The sequence below is a fragment of the Poromitra crassiceps genome, assembly GCF_964638095.1.
Source record: "Poromitra crassiceps genome assembly, chromosome: 8".
NCBI classification, from domain to species: domain Eukaryota; kingdom Metazoa; phylum Chordata; class Actinopteri; order Beryciformes; family Melamphaidae; genus Poromitra; species Poromitra crassiceps.
In genome coordinates this window covers 11742132-11764404 of record NC_139629.1, presented here as the reverse complement: position 1 = coordinate 11764404, position 22273 = coordinate 11742132, and the positions used below count along the sequence as shown (strand labels likewise).

The 22273-nt window shown below is 42.2% G+C and overlaps 2 protein-coding genes across 2 annotated transcripts in view; both read right to left on the bottom strand.

The window, feature by feature from the left end:
* Nucleotides 1-12967: 12967 nt before the first annotated feature.
* On the bottom strand, nucleotides 12968-17782 carry LOC310781527 (uncharacterized protein). Its single transcript, XM_083642173.1, has 6 exons — nucleotides 17659-17782; nucleotides 16367-16643; nucleotides 15918-16049; nucleotides 15591-15725; nucleotides 15069-15116; nucleotides 12968-14171 (listed from the first exon to the last, which is right to left on the bottom strand). Exons 2-6 carry the CDS (start codon nucleotides 16638-16640, stop codon nucleotides 13918-13920), a joined length of 843 nt encoding a protein of 280 aa, XP_083498299.1. The 5' UTR covers nucleotides 16641-16643; nucleotides 17659-17782; the 3' UTR covers nucleotides 12968-13917.
* Nucleotides 17783-20966: 3184 nt separating this feature from the next.
* Nucleotides 20967-22273, bottom strand: part of LOC310780466 (protein FAM171B-like) — a gene marked incomplete at its 3' end in the record, with an annotated part of 12365 nt that continues 11058 nt past the window's right edge. The window contains exons 7-8 of the mRNA XM_083641045.1: nucleotides 22248-22273; nucleotides 20967-21984 (exon numbers count right to left, since the gene is read on the bottom strand). The exon at nucleotides 22248-22273 is cut by the window's right edge and continues 98 nt beyond it. Of these exons, the coding sequence (XP_083497171.1) occupies nucleotides 20967-21984; nucleotides 22248-22273 (1044 nt within the window). The remainder of the gene's footprint in view (nucleotides 21985-22247) is intronic.

The window sequence follows — 22273 nt, the reverse complement described above, 5'->3', positions numbered from 1 at the left end:
CTGGTCTGGAGTGGGACGTGACACATTTTGTTGATATACTATGATGTAGCCCAGTGTTTCTCAACCACTGGGCCGTGGCCCACTGGTGGGCCTCAGAGCACCATCTAGTGGGCCGGGGTTGACCTCTCACATCAAGATATCAGAGTATTACAGCCTATCATTTATTTGGGAAGCTGCTCTGCGGAAATGTTCTAACATATCAGAAGTGGGCCTTGAATTTTTGCTTGCTATGTCCACAAAAGTCAATTGGCACCTACATCCATATGTTTTGGGAATGCTCAGGTGTAAGATCATTTTGGGTACAGATTGCACTGATTTGATCAGATATCACTGGCTCTAAAATACCCTGTTTACCCAATGTTATGTTGTTAAATGATGATTCCTCCCTCAATATGTCTGGTAAAACCAAAAAAATATTTTTCTCTGGCCTTACAGCTGCAAAGAAGATTCTGGTAATGAGGTGGAAACCACCCCTTGTCCTTAAAGTAGATCAGTGGATGTCTTTATTTCATAGTACTCTTGTTTTAGAATCATCCATAGCAAGGGTAAATGGTGCAAAAAGGGAAACAATTGAAGCTCTTACAGATGCAATCGAATTAGTAAAAGGATATAGCCTACGTCGAGTGGTGTAAAGTGTATCATATTGTATAGCGTGCTTGCATGCATGCACATATCTGCACTGTATATGTGATTGTATGTATGCTCTTTTATATGTTTTGGTGTGTACAAGAGATGGTGAATGGGGAAGGGGAATGAAAGCAGCCAACATGTTAATGTGAATGTTATGTCTATAATGTCATAATACAAATTTGGTCATAAAAAAAAGAAGTGGGCCTTGAATTACAAAAGGTAGAGCTCCCCTGATGTAGCCTACTGCAGGGTGGACAGATGATGATTCCATATGTTGGGCAGCGTTCTGTACAAAGTTGAACGTGTCCCACGAGGGCAGAACATATGTGTGAGAAACTGGACCGGATATTTGACGTTTTATTATGCTGGGTCTGGGAATTGCAGATTCCTATATGGGCTAATGTTTGTACAAGGCTGCCTTACAAACATGATCATCATTAGACCTATGGGTGCATAGGGATGATCATTAGGGACATGCAGGACAACAAGCTGTCTTGTTAGAGAAATGTACGAGCTGCCGCAGACTCAGTCCTCCATCAGAATCAAGCGGACCCGATCACAACAGATCAATAAACATAGGCTGTGGATGGCTAAATGGGTTGAAGCTACAAATACAAAGGCAAATCATCCGTATGCCAAGCACTTTCAACCAAGGGTGCTTGATACCATACATCCTTCTTTTGCTGAGCTGCATACATTAATGGCCACTGCATGGAGGCTTATGTCCATGTCGTTACCTATTCACGTATTTAGAACACTCGTTAGGATGGCCTCCAGTGGCATGACAGCGGCCTAATTAGCAGGCTGGTGGTCATTACATGTCATCCATCTACACAACACCACCTCCCACACAGTGCAGCAGCAGACCCCCGTCACCCCACAGACACAGCTGAGACGTTTTTTTTTGTCTAATGTGCAGAAAACAATGTATTCTGAGAATGCTGTAATTTATATGGCAATCCTGAACATAGAATGTCGATTTTGGTAGATTTGAGTAAACTAGGAATTTGAATATTGGAACTAAATATGAATATTGAATATTTGAATAATTGGAACTTTACATTGATAAGAACTGAAGGCTAATAGCTTGTTCCACTGCAGCATAATGACTGAGACTGCAGTGCTGTTGTAAAAAGAAGAAGAAGAAGAAGAAGAAGAAGAAGAAGAAGAAGAAGAAGAAGAAGAAGAAGAAGAGGAAGAGCAAGAGCTTTGCTTCTGGTCTTTATTGGACTCTATCTTCAAACTATGAATCTTTGTCTCTGCCCACAGCGGAAATACCGGAAACAGTATGACAGTCTCCCCACATCGCCGTAAAAAACGTAAAGGTATACTATGCAACTATTTAATTAAAAAAAAACTTTATATAATTATACAAAGGTTTCCCCTCAAAACGATCACTTCTGGCCCATATAATAGTGTGGCAGTGTGTTTATGTTGAGAGACACTGTGTGTGTGTGTGTGTGTGTGTGTGTGTGTGTGTGTGTGTGTGTGTGTGTGTGTGTGTGTGTGTGTGTGTGTGTGTGTGACAGAGATGAAGTCATTTTTTACAAGTCCAAGTCAATTCTCAAGTCTTTGAGCTCAAGTCCAAGTCAAGTCTCAAGTCTTTGAGGGGCAAGTCCAAATCAAGTCTCAAGTCTTTGGTCACAAGTCCAAGTCAAGTCTCAAGTCTCTTATGGATGAGCATTCTATCATCTGCTGCATGCCATCCTGTCTGCTTACAGTAGACATAGCATAGCTAAAACTAAGGAATTCAAAGCATAAACTGTATTATCCCCACTCCTTTATTAACATACAGTATCAGCATTGATTGTTGACATTATCATTAGTAGACGTTTCCTTAATGTTAATGCACCAAATTGTTTAATTAAAAATAAAGATTGTTCCAAAACAAGTCCCAAACCTTCAAGTCCAAGTCAAGTCTCAAGTATTTTAGGACAAGTCTCAAGTCAAGTCTCAAGTCACTGTGTGTGTGAATTAAGTGTGACTCAAGTACAAGTCTGAAGTCCAAGGGCCCTATCGTACAGGTGCAAAAACTGGCGTTAAACGCAAAAAAACGTGCCTTGCGCCTGCCTCGGGAAGATAGCAACATGGTTTTAGGCCCCGAAATGCGCTTTACGCCAAAGAGGCGTGGCGCAGTGCCAGAATAGGCCAGAATGGACGTTTCGGCCTTAAATACCGGCCTAACGATATCTTCCCCCCTGGCGTTAATTTAGCGCTTAGCGCTTTTCAAAACCAGGCCTTATTCAGTGCGCCGGTTATATTGTGCGTAATTGTGCGGAGCTCTCCTCTGCCATCTCACACTCTCTCCCCCTCTCTCTCTCTCTCACTCCCTCTTTCTCGCTCATCAGACAGGCACAAAGACCAATGGAAAAAAGTTGTTATATCGTAGTTTTGAGCCCCTGTCATTCAGAGGCTGTTCTCTCCCCCTCTCTCTCTCTCTCACTCCCTCAAATCTCCCAGCATGCATTGAGGGTAATACATTTCGAGAAGAAATATCAACCAAATCAGCCTAAATTGCCTAAAGTGGTAGATAGAAATAATGTTTCTGTTCACACAACATGCAATTCTCGAACGTTTCAATATTGGCCAAAATAAAACATCGAAATCCAAAAAATAAAACATCGAAATCCAAACACAATCTTATGTGAAACATATATGCAACCCAGGTGGTATATATATCCCTCGCAGATATAACATGATTTAGATGAGAGACAGCCGTAACACGGTTCTACTGTGATGTCCGCTCCGCTGCAATAAGACTTGGCTTCACATTTACTTTTACAATAAAAACACATTTATGCAATGACTTTACATAATGTAGGCTATATTTATGTGTATCATCTGCAGCACTGGGGAAGAAAAGGTACCGAGAGAAAACGATATCATTCTAACCTGGACAAACTTTCACCAATCTAATCTCATCATGACATAGGCCACATAGGGATAGGCTATATTTTTCTAGCCAATGCGTTTAGAACATTCTTTTCACTTTGATCTTGCTATAGTGTAGCGTATTTACATGCTTGCATTATTTAAACTGGCGCTTCCATCATGTCAGCCACATCTGTCCTCTCTAGATAACAAATGAAAGGGACCCAAATGCTGTCAAATAGTTCCTGTTTACCCCTGATGGCATATGTGATTTTTTCTAAGGGCAGAGTTGTAGTTAATTCAGACATCCATCTACCCATACCCGGCCTACCAACCTGTTTCCATACGGCAATAACTCTTTTGGCCAAAAGTAAGCCTATGTCTAAAAACCTTTTCTGTCTCCTTCTGATGTTAAAATTAAATGGGTATAATCCTAAAATCAAGAGCTTTGGATCTAAAGGTATTTGTATGGATAATATGTCCTGGATACACTTTCTTACTGCGTCCCAAAAGGTTTTGATTTGACTACACTGCCAAAGACAGTGGAAAAGTGTACCTTTTTCTTTTCCACACTTGAAACATACATCAGGAATGGCACCATTGTATTTATTGATGTTCTCTGGCGTTACAAAAAAAATCTCTTTTAATGAGATAGTTGCATAGTATACCTTTAATTTGTCAAACGAAGAGGGTGTCTTATGACAAATCTGACAAATAAATTCTAAATCTCTCCCTTCATTGCAATATGTCCCAAATCCACGGGGGTCCTGCCAGATATTGGTGGCTATCTTGAAGAATATTGGGACACAAAAAGAGCAAAGGGACAGTAAAAATGCTCAATTTGAGGTTTGCTCAGAGATCAACTGAATTTCCTGGCTACTTTGTATACCTGCATTTTGTATAGGGTAATTTGAACGCACACGCACACGCACACGCACACACACACACACACACACACACACACACACACACACACACACACACACACACACACACACACACCCTAGTCCCATATGTATATGGAATATAACGGTCCCTTTTAGCATGCAGCAAAAAGAACAAGTAGGTCAATATGATATTTTGAGGTATTTTTCCCGTTTAAAACCGGTCATAATACCACACTAATGTTTTCATTCGGTACCGACAAAATTGCAAGGCAATTCTTTTTAGATTGTACATCAGATTGGAGGAAAACCAACAACCACAACGTCAACAACTTCTTGTTGAACACTGTGCATCGTGCATTGTGGGAAAGGCTGGTAGGAGTGAATGAGATCATTTGGTGGGGCTGACATGCTTTATGACCATGGGCCATTGGTCAGGTTGCATAACCACAACTCTTACATGGAGCCCTTCAGTGATGAGAGCAGAGAGGAGATACGTTGTGAAATGACTCACATCACCTTGTCTTTCGGGACTTCAAGTCTTTGGGAAGGAGCGTATTACAGTGTAGGTGTATGCATTTATCATTTTCACTTGGCTCCTCCAACACATTCAACTCCCCACAGAGACCATGTCCTGCGTAGTTATCCTCTCCACTTGAAACTTAAATGAACCGCTCTTGCGGTGCCTGCACTCTCCTTAAAGATTGGGCTTTGGCTTCCACCATTCAGCCATTAGATAGATGGGCATGTCATTTCCCAGGGAATGTCATTTTGGATGAACTCATAAGTGTGGTGCTAGAAAACTACAGGGCGTTCTCCTAGCAATGTGCTTCAGCTTTACATTTTTATAAGGTGCCAAGGAATGACGGTCTCGTTTGAAACGCACATTTCTGTACAAATAGCTGGACATTGCATGTTGATCTTTTCGGTTTGTGTGCTGCTGTCCCAAGTTTATGCAGCACTGTCTGGGATATCAACATGTTAATTCATATAAACCCAACTGCTTTAAAGTGGTATTAAAATTCATATTTTTTGGCAACAGTGGCATGTGTTTAAAAGAAGCATATTAATCACAAATACAGCTATTATCAATCACAAATACAGCTATGTTCTCCGCATACACTGTTTTGCTTAACAAAGCAAATTTGAAAGGATTTGGACTACACTCACTATTCTATCGTTTGGAAAATGATCTAAAAATGAAATATTAATTAACCATAAGCCTTTGTATTATACTTTCTATTATATTTTCTTAAACAAAGCTAATTTTGCCTTCCTGCAGTTTTCCATTCAATAAAATGTCTTTATAGACCTCAATGTGTATAAGAAAAACTTTTAAATATTTGTAAGGATAAGCTGTGTCTGCTACAATAACTGAGGATGTGCCTGAGGATATTACAGATGATTCACCAGAGAACACACTGTAAATGATAAGAAACAGACATGGTCCTGGTGAAAAACATTGTGCACCTGTAAAAATAGATTGAAATTATGGCTATTTAAAAACACTTAAGCCCTTTACATAACAAGATTAATGCTCTGTACAAAGGGAGCGAGTTTACCAATAAAAGATTTACTGTTATCCTATCTTCCAGATGGCCACACTGCCGCAGATAGTGCCATCCTCATGACCTCTCAGTGGAACCCATAACAACATTACTTGGCTCAATGAAAGCGACATTTGAAATTTTGCCTCAGTCACACATTATCACATTTGTAGATAGAAAAAAGAGCTAAGTCTGCACGTACAGGCACAACATCTGTGTGCACGTACAGGCACATCATCTGTGTGCACGTACAGGCACATCATCTGTGTGCAGCCACCAATTTGCACTTTTGCCTCATCACTGTGGCTGCAAGGAAATTCCTTATTTCCACATTTTCAAAGCCTCCACAAAGCCTGTCTGTTTTTGCAGATAAACCGATGCTGGCTCGTCTTCAAAATGTTTCATTTCCAAGCAATTTTATTGCAGCTTCCAGGGGTGCCATGTCATTTCCTTCTACCGCTGAGAAAACAATTGTAAGGGTGGATGTGTTGAGAGTTCAACATGGAGGAATGAAACAAGGTTAATATTGTCAGACCCTCAGCTGTCCTTTTCTGACCCTTATCTCTCTCCATACAGGTGTCAGACCGCAAACATGGCCGCCCAAACACACCATCACGGCGGGGAGCCTGTTTCCTTCTATTTGCACAGCTGAAGCCTTGGTTGAAAAGCATGGTGATGCACTTATGTTACCGAAGAGATGAAGGATCTCTGCAGTTGGTCGACCATGAGAAAGTCAGGTAAAACAAACATGCCTGGCCTTGGCTTGACCCGTTATGGTTTCACTCGTTCAGTGCTGCCATATTACAGTATCGCTTACAGAGCGCTGTGGGCTGTTTGGCTTTCAGACTCGGTCGATGATGCCCACACAGAACATTTCCCATGAGTCAAAGTCACCTTTCTCAGGGCAGGCAGGTACTGTATGTTTTTGTTTTTCAACTCGGCCAGTTCAGGAAATTGAATAATGTAAATCTGAGTCAAGTATACCAGCTGATGAAAGCACAATTTGTGAGTATCAAATGTCATTTTTCATTATGTGATTTTCGCAGATGTCTAAAGGGGCAAAATGATAGCCGGAGAGACTCAGATGTCAGTTTTGAAAGCAACTCATTCACACACAATTATTCAAACAAATTAGATCAAGTTCAGTTCTCAATAATAAATATATTTCAACTGGAGTGGGGGTGCAGATTTGAGAATGATTTATTTGAGAATATCTCGTTCTAACTTTCATCAAACACATGCCCACACGCACACGCACACGTACACACACACACACACACACACACACACACACACACACACACACACACACACACACACACACACACACACAAAGGAGGAATCACTCAGCATGTGTCGAATGTGTGACATGAAACGAAGTGCAACATGAAAAACATGTCCATGTCAAGAAACATCCTCATCATCAAAGTCCATTTCACATAACAGGAAGTCTGTGAGCCATGGAGCCACAATAGAGCGAGTGAAACCGAGTATCCCAGCACTTCTTGTGACATACATTGGGCCCAACACACAGCATGTGGAACAGCTGCTCTGCATTTGTAGCCCAAGCCAAATAAATATTGAAACACATTCCAGCAAGGCAAAAAGAACAAGAAAAAAACGTTGGGAGCAACGGTGGTGTTTCATCCGTGCATGGACCAATCTTTGTTGTATGTCATTCAGTCAGCTGTAATACACTGTAGGCTGAAACAGCGAGTCTGGTCTCATAAATCAATTAGGTTCTTTGCGGCTTTGAAGCTGTCAAAACCCATCTTTGATCCACCCTGTCTGCAACACATATGGCCCACTTCCTTTTGTTCACAGTAGACCATAATAATCCCCTTAGAGCTGGAAATCAGGCCTAATGAAAGTTGGAGGTATATCACTGGATACTGGCACTGGTATCTAAATTGTAAGAGACACTGTCATGTTGTTTAGGTTTTTCAGTTATTCATGTTTATTATTTGAACCTTGAATGGCAGTAATAGTCTAAATAGTCAGCATTTGGTCAAATGTTCTAAAATTTAAGTTTGTCAAATAGCACAACAGATCACTTTGTTTATCTTCACAACAACCACTCAGGTCATAGTGCTCTATCGCTTAATCAAACATGATTTAAATTGTAGTAGACACTCAGTCATGTTGTTTCGTTTGAGTTGTTCACATTTATTCTTTGAATTTCAGTCTAGTAAATTGTCAAGTCAGTAATTGGCAAAATCGTCTAAAATTTGACTTGCACAACAGATCACTGTGAGCTTTATCTCCACAAGAACCATTCAATCAAACATGATTAAACACAGAAGCCTCACATAGCCAGACCTCTCTCCACACTGTGTATTAGCGCTGTGACAGTACTGGAGAAGAATGCAGTAACTTGAAGTTACTTGGATTAGTAACTGTAATATAATTACTTTTTGAAAATTGTAGTCCCTTACATTACTAGTTACTGGTAAAAGTAATACATTACAGTAACTAACTCACTGTAACTAAGTTACTGGCAAACACTGCTTTTGGAATGGTCCTTTAAAAGGAGGGACCCCCCCCCCTTACAGTCCCTGTCAGTGTGTTTCCTGTATTTGTGCTCAGTAAAGTCAAGTGAGGCCTCTGACTTCCTGTACGGCAGTATGACCAGACCACCAGTCTTGGAGACGTGACCTCAGATTCCAGCAACTTGACCCTGCACCCTTATCACAGTGAACCAGGAAGCAGATCCTCAACCATGTTAGACTCTAGGAGGAATCAATGAGAGAGAGAGAGAGAGAGAGAGAGAGAGAGAGAGAGAGAGAGAGAGAGAGAGAGAGAGAGAGAGAGAGAGAGAGAGAGAGAGAAAGTAGGGCATGAATCTACTGGGTAGTTTGATTTTGAAGAAAAAATAATAATAAAAATAGATAAAAATAATAATAATAATAATAATAATAATAATAATAATAATAATAATAATAATAATGTGCACACTTAACCTGTTGCACAGATGGAATTATTCTGCTATTGCTTTGTATTGTTGAGGTTTTGTTTTCCTCTGGCTCTGAGTGATTTTTTTTTCTGCATTTTCTGCATCAAAAGATTGTTATCTGCAGCAATGTAGTCCTTCAGCCGCCACATTTAACAGAATGGTTGCCAAGCCACATACAGATGCAGCAACACACAGACGCTGCTTTGCGCACTATGTGATGCATCGAGTATTATACAAGAGCTTCAAACGCAGCTCAGCCAATCATAATCAAGGACCGGAACTATCCATTTGATAGAATTTAATATGGCCTCACAAAAGGCTTCACTCTTCAGAAGTAAAACAAATGGTACAGAGCCAAAGTTAATCGAGAAGCCATGGGTGAATACATAAGGTGTTTTGGTGAATCAAAAACATATCGTGTGATATTAAGAATCCTTCTTTAACATTTTAGTTCATGCTTGTTAGAATCACTGTACTGTAATTGCTACAAAAAAACGATAGTCTTGGTGACTGTGGCACGATGGAGCAGTGGTAGCGCTGTCGCCTCACAGCAAGAAGGTCCTGGGTTCGATTCCTGCCTGGGATGCTGTGGGTGTGTCCCTATCCCCATGTGCCAAAAAGGGCCATTCTGTGTGGAGTTTGCATGTTCTCCCCATGCTCCCCTGGGGTTTCCCCCACATAGGAACCACCCGCTAAAAAATAAATAAATAAGTAGTAGGTTTCATTTCCAACAGGAGACCATCATACTCTCTACTCAGCAGCTCCCTTCCTGGTACAGAGATGGTGGGGGGAAGTGAGGTGATACTTGAAACCACCAGGCTCTCAGGGCATCCTCTACCCCCTTTTAAACCCTATGCTATTTCGGAACCCATTTACACCAAGCAGTGCTATTTTGGGAGTTGGGTGGACTGGGGTGAGTGAGTGAGTGTGTGTGTGTGCGTGTGTGTGTGTGTGTGTGTGTGTGTGTGTGTGTGTGTGTGTGTGTGTGTGTGTGTGTGTTCGTGTGTGTGTGTGTGTGGGTGTGTGTGTGTGTGTGTGTGTGCGCGTGCGCGTGCGTGCGTGTGTGCGTGCGTGTGTGTGTGTGTGTGTGTGTGTGGGGAGGGGGGGGGGGGGTAATTCTGAGAAACATTGTGAAGATGCTATGATGTGTGGGACATAAAGCTCCTAAAGATGTAGGCTATTAATTAATCATCAACATTATCATCATCATCATCAATGAACAAACTCGCAAGACAATATCATAATAAACATACCTAAAGTGATGAGAGATAAGTAAGTATATTATTCACTTATTACTTTACAGTATGCTATGAGACAAGCAAAACAAAAATATTTACAAGCAAAATATTTATTAAAATATTGTCATCCTTATGCTGCAATACTTTGATCTCAAATTAGCTGACACTCCTTACTTGCAATGTACATTTTCAATTTGGCTTGATCAGGATTATACAATCATGTTTTCTAGCTCTGGGTCACAGCAACAGTTAGATCAGAGCTTTTCAAAGTGGGAGGCGGGCCTCCCCAGGGGGGCTCAAAACAGTTTCAGGGGAGGCTCAGTGAATGGAAGTGAAGAAATATGACATTAGTTATAACAAGAGTTCACATAGAATAGCCTAAATGTGTGTGATTTGGTTAAAGAGATATTCAGAGATAAAGGGTACAGTAGTTCTGGGGAATTTTGCCGTTTTTCCCAGTTTCCCAGAGTCAGAAACAAATAAATGCCTTCTTGTTTCTTTTATGTATTTGGTATAGCCTGAAATGTCAAAACAGCAATATCAGGCTATCTTGGCTCAATTACTGAGTCTTTATGGGATCAAATAATAATCACGATGCCATAGGCAGCCAGGAATTGAGCAAAACTAAGCAAGTGAACTAAGTGGGGTTTGAGGGGGGGGGCACCTGTTTCCAAACTTTCTCTGAGGGGAGGCTCACAGTCTTTAGACTTTGAAAACACCTGAGTTAGATTAAGCAGCAAAATGCAATGGAAAATATGTGATGATCATGTCTATAATGCAGGCATGGCAATAACATGACAAGTGCCGTAAAAAAAAAAAAAAAAAAAAAGCACTTAAGTACATTATGAAATTGAATAATCAGCTAAATGAAAGCATTTGTATTGACTGCAGAGGGTTTTTGTACATGATGGAAACCCTTGTGAAACACAAAAGACAGCAGCAGCAGATACACCTACAAATCCATTCAAACAAATCGTGTGGAGAACAGCTGGCATCTTGCCTGCGTAATGGATATGGTTTTCTCAGCGACGGCTTGGTTTCACTGTCTGGCCTGGCGGGGCTTCACGTTACCAAAGCTCGGCGGTGCAGTGCTATGTGAAAAATGCCCCCAATCTTGTAATGACAAGGGACAAGTGGAACAATAGGGCATGCTCATTTTTCCTGATTTTTGGTGTTCTGTTCTCGGAATTTTTAGACTGGCTCATGCACAATTCGTGCTGTGCACTTCATACATCTCCAGTCCTCGATCAGTGTCCAACAGTTACAGTAGGCTGGATCACATTGTATGACAGCAAAAAGAGAAGAAAAAGAAGAAGAAGAAAAAAGAGATTTGCATCACTGTGACTGTTGGCATGTCAGTGCAATCTCAACAAGTTGAGAATCAGAATGTCATCTTAGCTGCTGTCTAATGACTGAGTCAGTGGCATCATGAAATCCAGACCACAGGCCAAACCAGAGGCTCACATGTCTGTCATGAAAACGTCCCTTAATGCTGTGAGACACCTAGCTGGCAACTGTTTGGGGCAACATGACAGGGCAACAGCAATACAGGGCAAACATCAATGGCAAACAGAATACAATTTAACAGAGCATTGCATAAGTTGCCATGTAATCCTTGGTAATCAAACTTGAGACAACTCCCTGGGCAATGTTCCCCTACTGTCTTGACTAAAAACTAGACAAGAAGTTGCCCGGGCCTTCCATTTGTGTCTGTGACTGTGTGCGGTGTCTTTTCTGAATTCTCACTCTCAATTCAAGTCTCACTGCTCAGCTTCAGTTTGTTCTCATAGTTTGAGAGCTATGGGGTGTTTAGCATGCAGGAGGCACATTGCCAAGTGAGTTGTATTGTAAGATTCCCTTGGTTGGTTGTCGTCAGGACAACAACAGCAGACAGGAGAGGACAACGTGGTGCCAGACATGATCTCCATGGCAGGGGGTCGTAGCAAACAGAATCATGTGGTCAGCAGGGGAATTCCTCACGAGCGAAACTGGCAAACACATCAGTTTCCTGAACAAGTTGTGTTTTGTCTACAAAACGAGTAGAATCCATAACAACGCTGAGAGAAATAGCGTACGGGGTTCAGGCAAGTGCATGTTTGACACAAGGTGCGTGGCTTTCATTACCCCCCATAGACGGCTGCTAATCCTCCTCGGCATTTTATGATCTAGCAAGTGCGTCAAACTGTTTCCATTCCAAAGGTATCCTCCTGCCACCTTGCCTCCAAACTCTTATTCCACACTCCCGGAGTTCCTTGGCCCAACGCCAGGTGGCCAAGGCCTCCTCCCAGGGAAGCAGGGGTACTGTATCACTCTGCATCGTGAATCAAACGTTACAAGTTCACTCTGGAGTATTTCAGGGGCAACTGGATGTGATCATTCACATACGGTAGAGTCCGCCTGCTCTGTGAATAGCTATTTCAAGGGGAAGCAGACGTATTTTCCTGTGAAATTCAATACCCTGCAGTGCTTCCTGACATGTGATAGCCTACTTCACCACTGCCTGGAGAAAGTGTAGACATGCCGAGAGGCAAGATGTGCTTAGCTGATGGCACGCTCTTATCAATCTGACCAACTCTTCTTGGAAAAGGCACAACACGCTAAAACTGTTTAACGAGGGGGAGGGGAGGGGAGACGCGGGGAGGGGAGGGGGAGGGGAGACGAGGGGGAGAGGAGGGGAGACGAGGGGGAGAGGAGGGGAGGGGAGGGGGCAGATGTTTCCTATCTAACTAATATCAAGTTCACAACATTTGCTTGAGAAAAGTGAAAGCTGTTTCTCTAAAATGACCAAATCTAAATGTATTTATGCAAATGTATTTTTATTGCAACATTCAAATGTTTCACCAAAGAAAGAGGACGAAAACCATAGCGCCTGAAAATCGGAAATACAATTCTGATTTATATAATTATAACATAGATTGAATAGGTATTAAAGAAAAAAAAATCAATATTATTCTAGCGTGCACCAGGATACGTGGATAGACACTTTTTTATGAATAGATTAGGCTACATTAAAACAAGGAGCAAAAGTGTGTTTTGCATGCTGCTTCATCAGGTTTGCTATTATGCTTGATTGCCATCAGGTGTGTCTTTAAGTAGGTGCGGATTGGCGGAGAATTCAACACATTCCCAAATGCAAATGCACTTCAAAAAGTCATCAGTAGGCCATACCAAATACAATATCATTCATGTATACAAAATTGGATAATCCTAAATATTACATTTCCATATACATAATATCAGATAAGATGAGATACAATTAATATCAAAGTACAAAGTCTGGCCATCTCATCTCTAAATACTACAGAGGATAGATTGGAATGCATAGAATAGAGTAGCCTACATGTATTTGCTCATAATAAGATGGTGCAAATCAAGCAATTAGTAGAAAAAAATAGAAACAAATTAAAAATGTATAATGGAAGAAAGAGGGCACTATACAAAATACATTGCACCATGATACATTACATCTTATCTGACGTCTTATCTCAATAAGGGAGGGATATATAGATTGAGTAGATCAAGAATACTCCATTGAATAAACTTAAACAAAACTTGAACAATTGTGACCTCTAGTGGTTGGATATGTGGTAGGCAATGTACAGTAGAATTAACTCTACTTTATACTTCATTTGTTACTCCAAGTATATTTTTATATGAGTTGTTTTAAACCGTATGAGTAACTCACTCGTAGGGTTTAAGACAATCCAATCAATATTTATAAACAGGTACAAATTCTCCCTCAAAGCCAGAAAACAACTGGGTCCTTAAACCTCTTATCAGAAAACTAGGACTTGTTATTTTCTCTTGAGCTCAGCCATAAGATACCGCTCCTCATTCTCAAGAATACGATAGAAGATATCTTTAGCTGTATTTGTATTCAGCAACCTATAGAGTTCCCTCATTCGATCCTGAGAGATAGGGTTAGACATGATGTTATCGTAGCGTTCTTGGTCGATAACGCCGTTGGTCATGAGCTTATCCAAGATTGGTGCAACCATCATCACTCTCTTGATGAGGTCTTCCCGGTGTTTATCCACAAAGTGCTTCGCTGAGGAGAAAGGGAGTCAAAAATGACTTTTTTAAGAAATAATTACAATAAGGATTGTTTCATTGCAAAATGCTATCCATTTTATATAGGCCTATCAACTGCTGTCTGAAATTCACCAGTCAATACAACCGGTTCTCACTTCCAACTCGTCAACTACTGACGTCGGGTCAGGAACGAGGAACCCTTGCCATGCCTTGCAGACAAGAAAGGTAGCCTTTCTTCCTTTCTCATTTAAAATGAAGGGTGCGGGCGAGGGGACCACTAAGGGCCCAGTGGGTGAAGGCGAGGGGACCACTAAGGGCCCAGTGGGTGAAGGCGAGGGGACCACTAAGGGCCCAGTGGGTGAAGGCGAGGGGACCACTAAGGGCCCAGTGGGTGAAGGGATGGGATTGTTTGGCAGACCTGTAGCCCCTCTAACTTTGTCATCACCAGGGAGCCAGTTCCACTCCCGGTGGGTCCCGGCTGTTGTCACATGTCCCCGGCCTGCCGTGTCCCGTTTTCAACCCCAACCCAAACAATAACCCTAACCTTAATCAAGTTGTTTTACTTGCCTAAACTTAACCAAGCTGTTTTACTTGTGTGTGTGTGTGTGTGTGTGTGTGTGTGTGTGTGTGTGTGTGTGTGTGTGTGTGTGTGTGTGTGTGTGTGTGTGTCGGAGGAACATAATTGGTGTCGGCGAAAACTGAGGAGAAAGGGGCACCTGTTATAAAGTGAGGGCAAGCGGGTCCTGACCAAACGTCAGTATTAGACGAGTTGGGAGTGAGAATGTGTTGCTCAATTATACCTCACAAACACTCCTCAGATTTTCCAAGTCTTAAGAAGACTCATCTAACATGATGTAACAGGACTAATTTCCACTTCCAAGTTGCTAAAATCACTTCCTGTTACTTCACCTACCTCCTGACATGGTTCCTCCACCAGACGCTCCAGCCGAGGGTCCTGAGGCTGCAAGACATCATGTATATTTCTTAGACTGTAGAGTAGACATGCTTGTGTTTCCCTCACGTAGCGACAGTAATCACAATGTCAGTTCAATCTATTGTTCAGAAAAATACATGCAGGTCCAGGGACACACCACAGTACCAGGCCCGGTTCCATGATGGGTCTATTGGTACTGTGGAAGTAAACCTGCTGAAACTAGAGGTAGAGAGCCGCACATCTGGCGAGTGCGGCAGAGCTCCGACAGAGACAGGCATGATCCTGCTAGATGGTAAGCTATAGGCTTAGATTGGACACATTTCCAAATGTGCTTAACTATAGCCCGCAAAGGACTTTACATGGTGTTAAACTTTTAATGTTAGTAAGTGAAGCTTTGATGAACGAACAAATGAATGAATGAATATAATGAACATACTATACTGTACTGCACATGGGAAAGATGAGGCTACTGGTTAACAGAAAAAGTGAGCAGAATATTACCTGCGGATGTGTATGAGGTGTTCACAGAGAAGTTCATGACCCCGTCAACCGTAGCACCTGATATTGTATCAGCACATATGGCGCCGCCACTGCGTGCAACGTAATCTGCTTGGGGAGCTGGTCCAGCAGCAGCCTCTGAGAAAGATCATGCTTACTTTAAATGGTGCCCTGCTATGTAAAAGTAGCCTACACAAATATTATGTGTGTTCTTTGCAATGATGGAAAGATATCAGTCAAACCCCAAAATGATTCAAACTAGCATTAGATTTGCCATACACAAACAAAAACAAAACTTCACTTTACTGATGACAACATAATTATACTTACCAGACTGACAACTTTCTGTGCTACGACCGCTTGTGTTGATGCTCATGTTGAAGGATTTTGCTTTGACATCTTTTATTTCTCTGGTGGTAACAACACCGTTACTATCAGCAAACACCTTCGGCCTGCATGACCCTGCAAAAGACAAAATAAATGCATTTCTCTCTCTCTCCACAGTGGCAGCAATCTTCAGTTGGTGCATAAGAACTGAACTTTGTTACACCATAAGCTATATTGCTTTAGCCTTTAGAGAAACTATAATGATATTATGTTATACACTAATGCATTTATGTAAGTTATCTTAAGTTTAAGTATATTAAGGTAAGTTTCCATTTTATTTTTGTTTAATCTGCCAAGGGTCTTCTTGGCTGGCAACCGGGCTGGCAGCCGAATGGCCCAGCCACCAATTGTTAAGGCCCATAAAATGATATAAAGCGTATACAGTTCTTTACCTTGAGAGTTATGGGTGAACAACTGTTGCAGTTGTGGATAGTGTGCTTGATGCTCCTTCAGGATGCCATAGAAGCACTGGCAGGCATCTTCCCCCTTTTCAATGATTACCTTCAAAAGCATTCTCATCTTCTCTACTGCACTACTTTGCTCTTTTACCTTTCGGTATTGAGTCCCTGACAAAATGTGCCCGCATTGATCGAGATCGAGGATGAAGTCAGGATCGCTTGACAGCCACAGGCACAGTTTGTCCTGAATTGGCTTCAGCGTCTCCATGGTCTGTGATGAAACAGGAAATATTGTGCATTGCACTTAGAATTCTGTACCACACTCAGTATTTTATGCTGTTGTTACCAACCATATGTATAGGCTATATATATAGCCTATATATATATATACAGTATATATCTGCTAGGCTGCTCTTTTCTTCAACACAATGTGCTTCGATTTGTCTTGTGACGTGTGCTGTAGATTAGATTCACTTTCATTTTGACTGCCACGTTTCAGCTGTAGCATGTAACCTTTTACTAGTGAAACAGCTACAACTGTCTCTAAAACAAAAAGTCTACACTCTGGTGGATAGTAGGTGGGGTCAATATATCATATCGTATCGAATGCCAAGTATGTGATATTTTATTATACAAAATGTCAAGTGCATGGAACATTTATGACAGGCTTTTATGACAGTGTTGGTCTGTCTGTCTGCTTAACAATCCCATTTTGCTGCAATAAAAATGATTGAAGTCAGATGAACAGACTGGAAACTTTATCTCATTTAGATAAAACAAATGTTGACAAAGTGTTTTTCTTTGGGGACATCATTTGCAGTTGAAAAAAGGTAATAAATCACAATATATCACAATACTAGCCTATCACAAATCACAATACTATCGTATCGTGACTTAAGTATCGTGATAATATCGTATCGTGGGGCATCTGGTGATTCCCACCCCTCGTGGATAGCCATTCTTAATGGCTCTGGTGATACGAGAGAATATTGCTTTAAATAGGCATTAGCCTACAATAGAGCTAACTGCTTATACTGTACATTAGAAAGTTTCCACGTGGTTGCGTGATGCAGAAGTAAAAGTGGAAAAGTGATATAGCCTACATGCTAACAAGCAACATGTTGTCAATGTTGTAACGCAACATAAGGCTGAACATCTGTTTGACAAAGAAACATCTGGCAGGAGAAAAAAGAGAATCACATCTGGTCTCTCAGCTGCAGGACTTATATACGGTATTCTCAGAAGGCTTTTAAAGGTGATAGAAGAGGAGAGCTTGCAGTACTTGCCTAGTTTGAGTTGTCGCAGTTACACAAAACTCCAAGTCACAAAAATGAACGACAAAAGTTTTCCGGCTTTGTTTTTGAGGCTTTGGTATGCACACCCTCAGCTTTCTGACAGCTACTTCCTTACTTGACTCTCTTCCTCCTTTACTTGGGTGGGACTTGCGTGTTTGCAAGAATCTGTTGCCTGTGTGTGTGTGTGTGTGTGCGTGCGAGCGTGTGTGTGACAAATGTGTCTCTCTGCACACATGATTTTCACTTATACGGCTATTATTTAGGTCACTCTGTCAAGCTGTTGTTGAAAGTAGTTGGTTGAGTTCATGGCATGCTCTTTGTACTCAAACATGTGTATGCCTGTGTGTGTGTGTGTGTGTGTGTGTGTGTCTACCACATATCTGTGCTTTTGTCTGCACAGGGTTCATGGAGTGCTAAGTGTGTGCTGTGTGATAGTGACTGTTTTTCCTCTCCCTGGCAGCTTTTAAAAATAAGTGTTCATCTCAATTTTGTTTTGTTTAAATACTTATTTCTCTTCCATGAATCCATCCCTTGTCTGTTGATTTTTTTAAGCCAACATAACAGCAATGTTTTTTTTAATATCCATATACCGGTAGTGTCCATGAAAGCAATTGGCATTGGTATGTTTGCAATCACTCACAGGAAGTGGATAATTGTTTGCGTGCATGTGCCTGCTATTTTTTTATATAGCCTGCACAAATTGTGTTGTTAGGTTTATGTTAGGTCACATGTAGGCTGTGTTCTCATCCGACAACTGTACAATGATATCAAGATCATTTCATAACAGATTGATAAAGGAATTAATAGGTGAGCATGTGACATGCACTGAACAAAAGATGTCTGCACTCAAAATCCTATCTTGTGTAAAAAAAAAAAAAAATCCTTGCTTCTTTGTTTATAAAGGACTTGGGCGTGCTATATAAACATCATGGAGGTCTCAAAACACATGGGTCCCCAGATAAAGCCACAGCCATGTAAGGAAAAAGTTCCTCCAACGAGTTGTTTTGACTTCTGTGATTTTGTGACATCACAATAACACTAATTGAATTTGCCCGCTTCAGCGCCACCCCCACCAACTGAATGTGGAAGACCAAACCTTGTTGTCTTTAGCATAGCTGTAGAATGGAAACATGTCCAGAAAACAAAGATGGATCTAACCCAACAGATCATCTTATCTTATCAAACCAGCACATCGAGGGAGAGAGAGAACATAGGAAAGTCCCAGAGAGTCCCCAACAGATTCCATCACCTTGTTTTAAAGACCCATGAGACAAGTGGATGTGGTGATGGCGCAGAGGGAGATGATGTGGACACTTATTACATGGACACTACCGTCCTGGACTGTGTTGAGGACTACCGGTGGACTATGGTGCTGTACTTTTTGTTGTTGTTGTCTTTGCTGTTGTCTTTTTTGCTTTATTATCTCTGCCAGAGGGAGATTATGTGATCGGTCGTGTGTGCGTGTGTGTGTGCGTCCGTACGTACAGTACGTCCGTCTGTCTGTTCCCTCTGCGCTGGTGTAGCTCCTGCATTTACTAGTGAGGTGTAAAAACTAAAAATGTCATGTAATGCGTTTGCATTTCCGAGTGTTCATCACAAGCAAGTACTAGGAGTAGTAACTATATTGCATCGTTTCATAGATACTAAAGCACATTTTTACATCACACAGGTCAGTTTTTGCATCAAGGTGTAATGAAATTATTCAAACAATCATAAATCAATAAAAACCATGCATAAAACATCACATTTTTAAAATGACATACACATAGTCATAATGTATTTCCATGACAGTCTATGCATTGAACTTGGGTGCTTGAACTTGATCACTGATTGCTAACCATACCGTCCAACCACAATGGTCCCTGGTCACAGTTGGCCAGGAGATCACATGGGGAGGGACTATTCACTGTTCAGGAGTGGGTGGGGTTAGACCACAGCATGCAAAGCGACTCAGACAAACTTGATGCTAGCCTCTGTTCTATTGTAGAGGAGCACACACCTTCTCCAACACCTCCATCACTCCTGGACAAAATCCTTGGAGTGCAGGAAGCCAAGGAGAAAGAGGACACACTCGTGCTTTTATATAACAGGAGGAAGGGGAAGGTGATTGTTAAAAAAACCAACTATGATATTATTTCTTGGAAAATGTATGTTCACCTACTGATACATGATGCAGTAACCACAAAAAATATGACTATCCAGGAAGGAAAAGTAAGTAGTGTTGATATAAAATGTGAGAAAATATATACCGTACTGTATTTTGGCAGTACAATATTTACAGTATGTTTGACACTGTTGTATTGATGCTGCTGATTTGGGTGCACTCCACTGTAGTTTATTGGGAGGTCCATTGCCTTTAATTGTTTTTTAGGGATGCAATTCTGGGCCAATACCAATACCGATGTTTAAAATAACTATTTGGCCGATAGCCAATGCTGATACCGATATGTTTTGTGTGTGTGTGTGTGTGTGTGTGTGTTTAATAAATATTATTGCCCAGATTTTCTATCCCCTATTAGTGCTAATTTTAATTTATTTATCCTGGTTGCTGCTCCACCCTCTGCCGATCTGGGGAGAGCCGAAACTGGCTCCATGCTTCCTCCGAGACATGGGCAGTAGCCAGCCGCTTCTTTTCACCTGACGGGAAGCTTCACCAGTAGGACATAGCACGTGGGAGGATCACGCTATTCCAACAAGTTCCCCTCCCTCCGAACAGGCGCCCCAAACGACCACAGGAGGCACCATTTCGCCGACCAGGATATTGCATATTTTAGTGAGGGGTTTCCTATATGAAGGAAACTCCCAAGGGGCACGGGGAGAACATGCAAAATCCACACAGAAAGGCCCTTTTGACGACCGCACCCGGGCGGTGGGCACTCGAGGACATGCGGACGGGCACGCACTCCTTCAGCGCTCACAGCGTCCCAGGTGGGAATCGAACCCAAGACCTTCTAGCTGTGAGGCGACAGCGCTACCACTGCGCCACCGTGCCCCCTTATTGCGCCTTTTTTGACAGGGAAACAAAGAATTAACTTAATTAGAATTAATTCAATTAATTAATTAAGAAAGAAATAACAACTGTTTTAAAGTCTTTTGAGTCCTTCATCACACTATCTTTGAATGAGCACAAATTCAATTATACTGTCATGTAATTATGAAACAAACAACCAACAAATGATGTGACCCAACTGAGAGGCTAAATATCGGCATCTTTTTTGCTGATAGGCTGATTCAGTCAACAGGGCCAATAATGGCCGATACGAATATACGGCCAATATATCGTTGAATCCCTATTGTATTTACTGGGGAGGGGCAGGTTTAGTGCTGGGGGCGCTGCTCTTGACAAAGGTAGCATTGCGCTCCAGTGTTACCACCCTCCGACCAGCTGTCTGGTTCAGTTCGCTCATATCCACCCCCGAGTCTAAGCTGGTTTCTCGACTCTCTGTCGGCCTTCGTCTCCTCTGCTGCTCTGCCACAGCGTGATGGATCTCTGCTGCAGGTTTGCCCTCCAGTGATACAAACCAGGCCCGTGGAGGCGGAGCCGAAGGGATTTTGGCCCGCTCCGAATTTCCCTGGAGATCGCTGCCCACGCAGGAGCGTCTTTTGTCCCCGATTTTATGTAATGTTCCCGGGACTGACATTGACTCCGGGAGGCCATAGTGACCCCTGGAGAGGTTGGAGGAGGAGGGCGGCGCCTGGGAGCCCCCTGGTGGCCCAAGCTGCTCCTCAATTTCTACTGCCTGGTTCTGGGAGACAGCAGGACCTTTCTGCAGAGTCTGGGTGAAACCGTCTGTCCTCGGCGGCTCTGTGGGAGTGTTGTTTGAAGCACCTGCGCGGGGCAGAGTTGCCGACTTGCTCCAGTGCGGCTGCTCCGATTGCTCCTCCAAGTGGAAGAATGCTGGGGCATGGAGGATGGCAACGGGCTGGTTGTAGAAGAACAAACTGTCGTTCAGGGAGAGGGGAACTCTCCTCTGCGGGGACGTTTCGTGTAAACTCGTCAGATCATTAGGGTCGGCGTTAAGCTCCGGCTCAGTACACTCCAGCATAATGGCCACCGCATTTCCATCAAACTGGACCAATCCAAGTTCTGTGGCCTTGGGGTTGGCTGTAACATTGCCATTGTGCTTGGAAACAACTGAACCATTGTGTTGGTTATCCCCCCTTTCTGTGTACGGTTGGTTCGACCCGACCTGCAGATTACAAGAGTCGCCTGAAGACACTTCAGAGAGTTCGCTGTCGCATGTGGAGGTGGTCTGGTCTTTTCTTGACAGTGTGGTAGCGTGGTTCTTCTGTGGCTTCGTCTCACTGAGGGAACTTCTGTGGATCAAAGAGAGAGACTGCCTCATACAATGCCAGGCCAATGAAATGGAGCATGGCAGTTAATTCAGTTATGTGGGCTGCAAGGGAAAGCTTATCATGCATACTCCCTACTAATGTGCAGTGGGAATACAGAGAACTATTAACACATTCATTGCCAAACACAATGCAGCATTTTGCAATCACCATGTTGAGCATTTTGTTTTGAGTTCAACATCACCACAGTTTATACACAGTATGAGGAGGAGAAAGGCCTTTGTTACCTGCAGTAACACAACAAGCCAAGCAG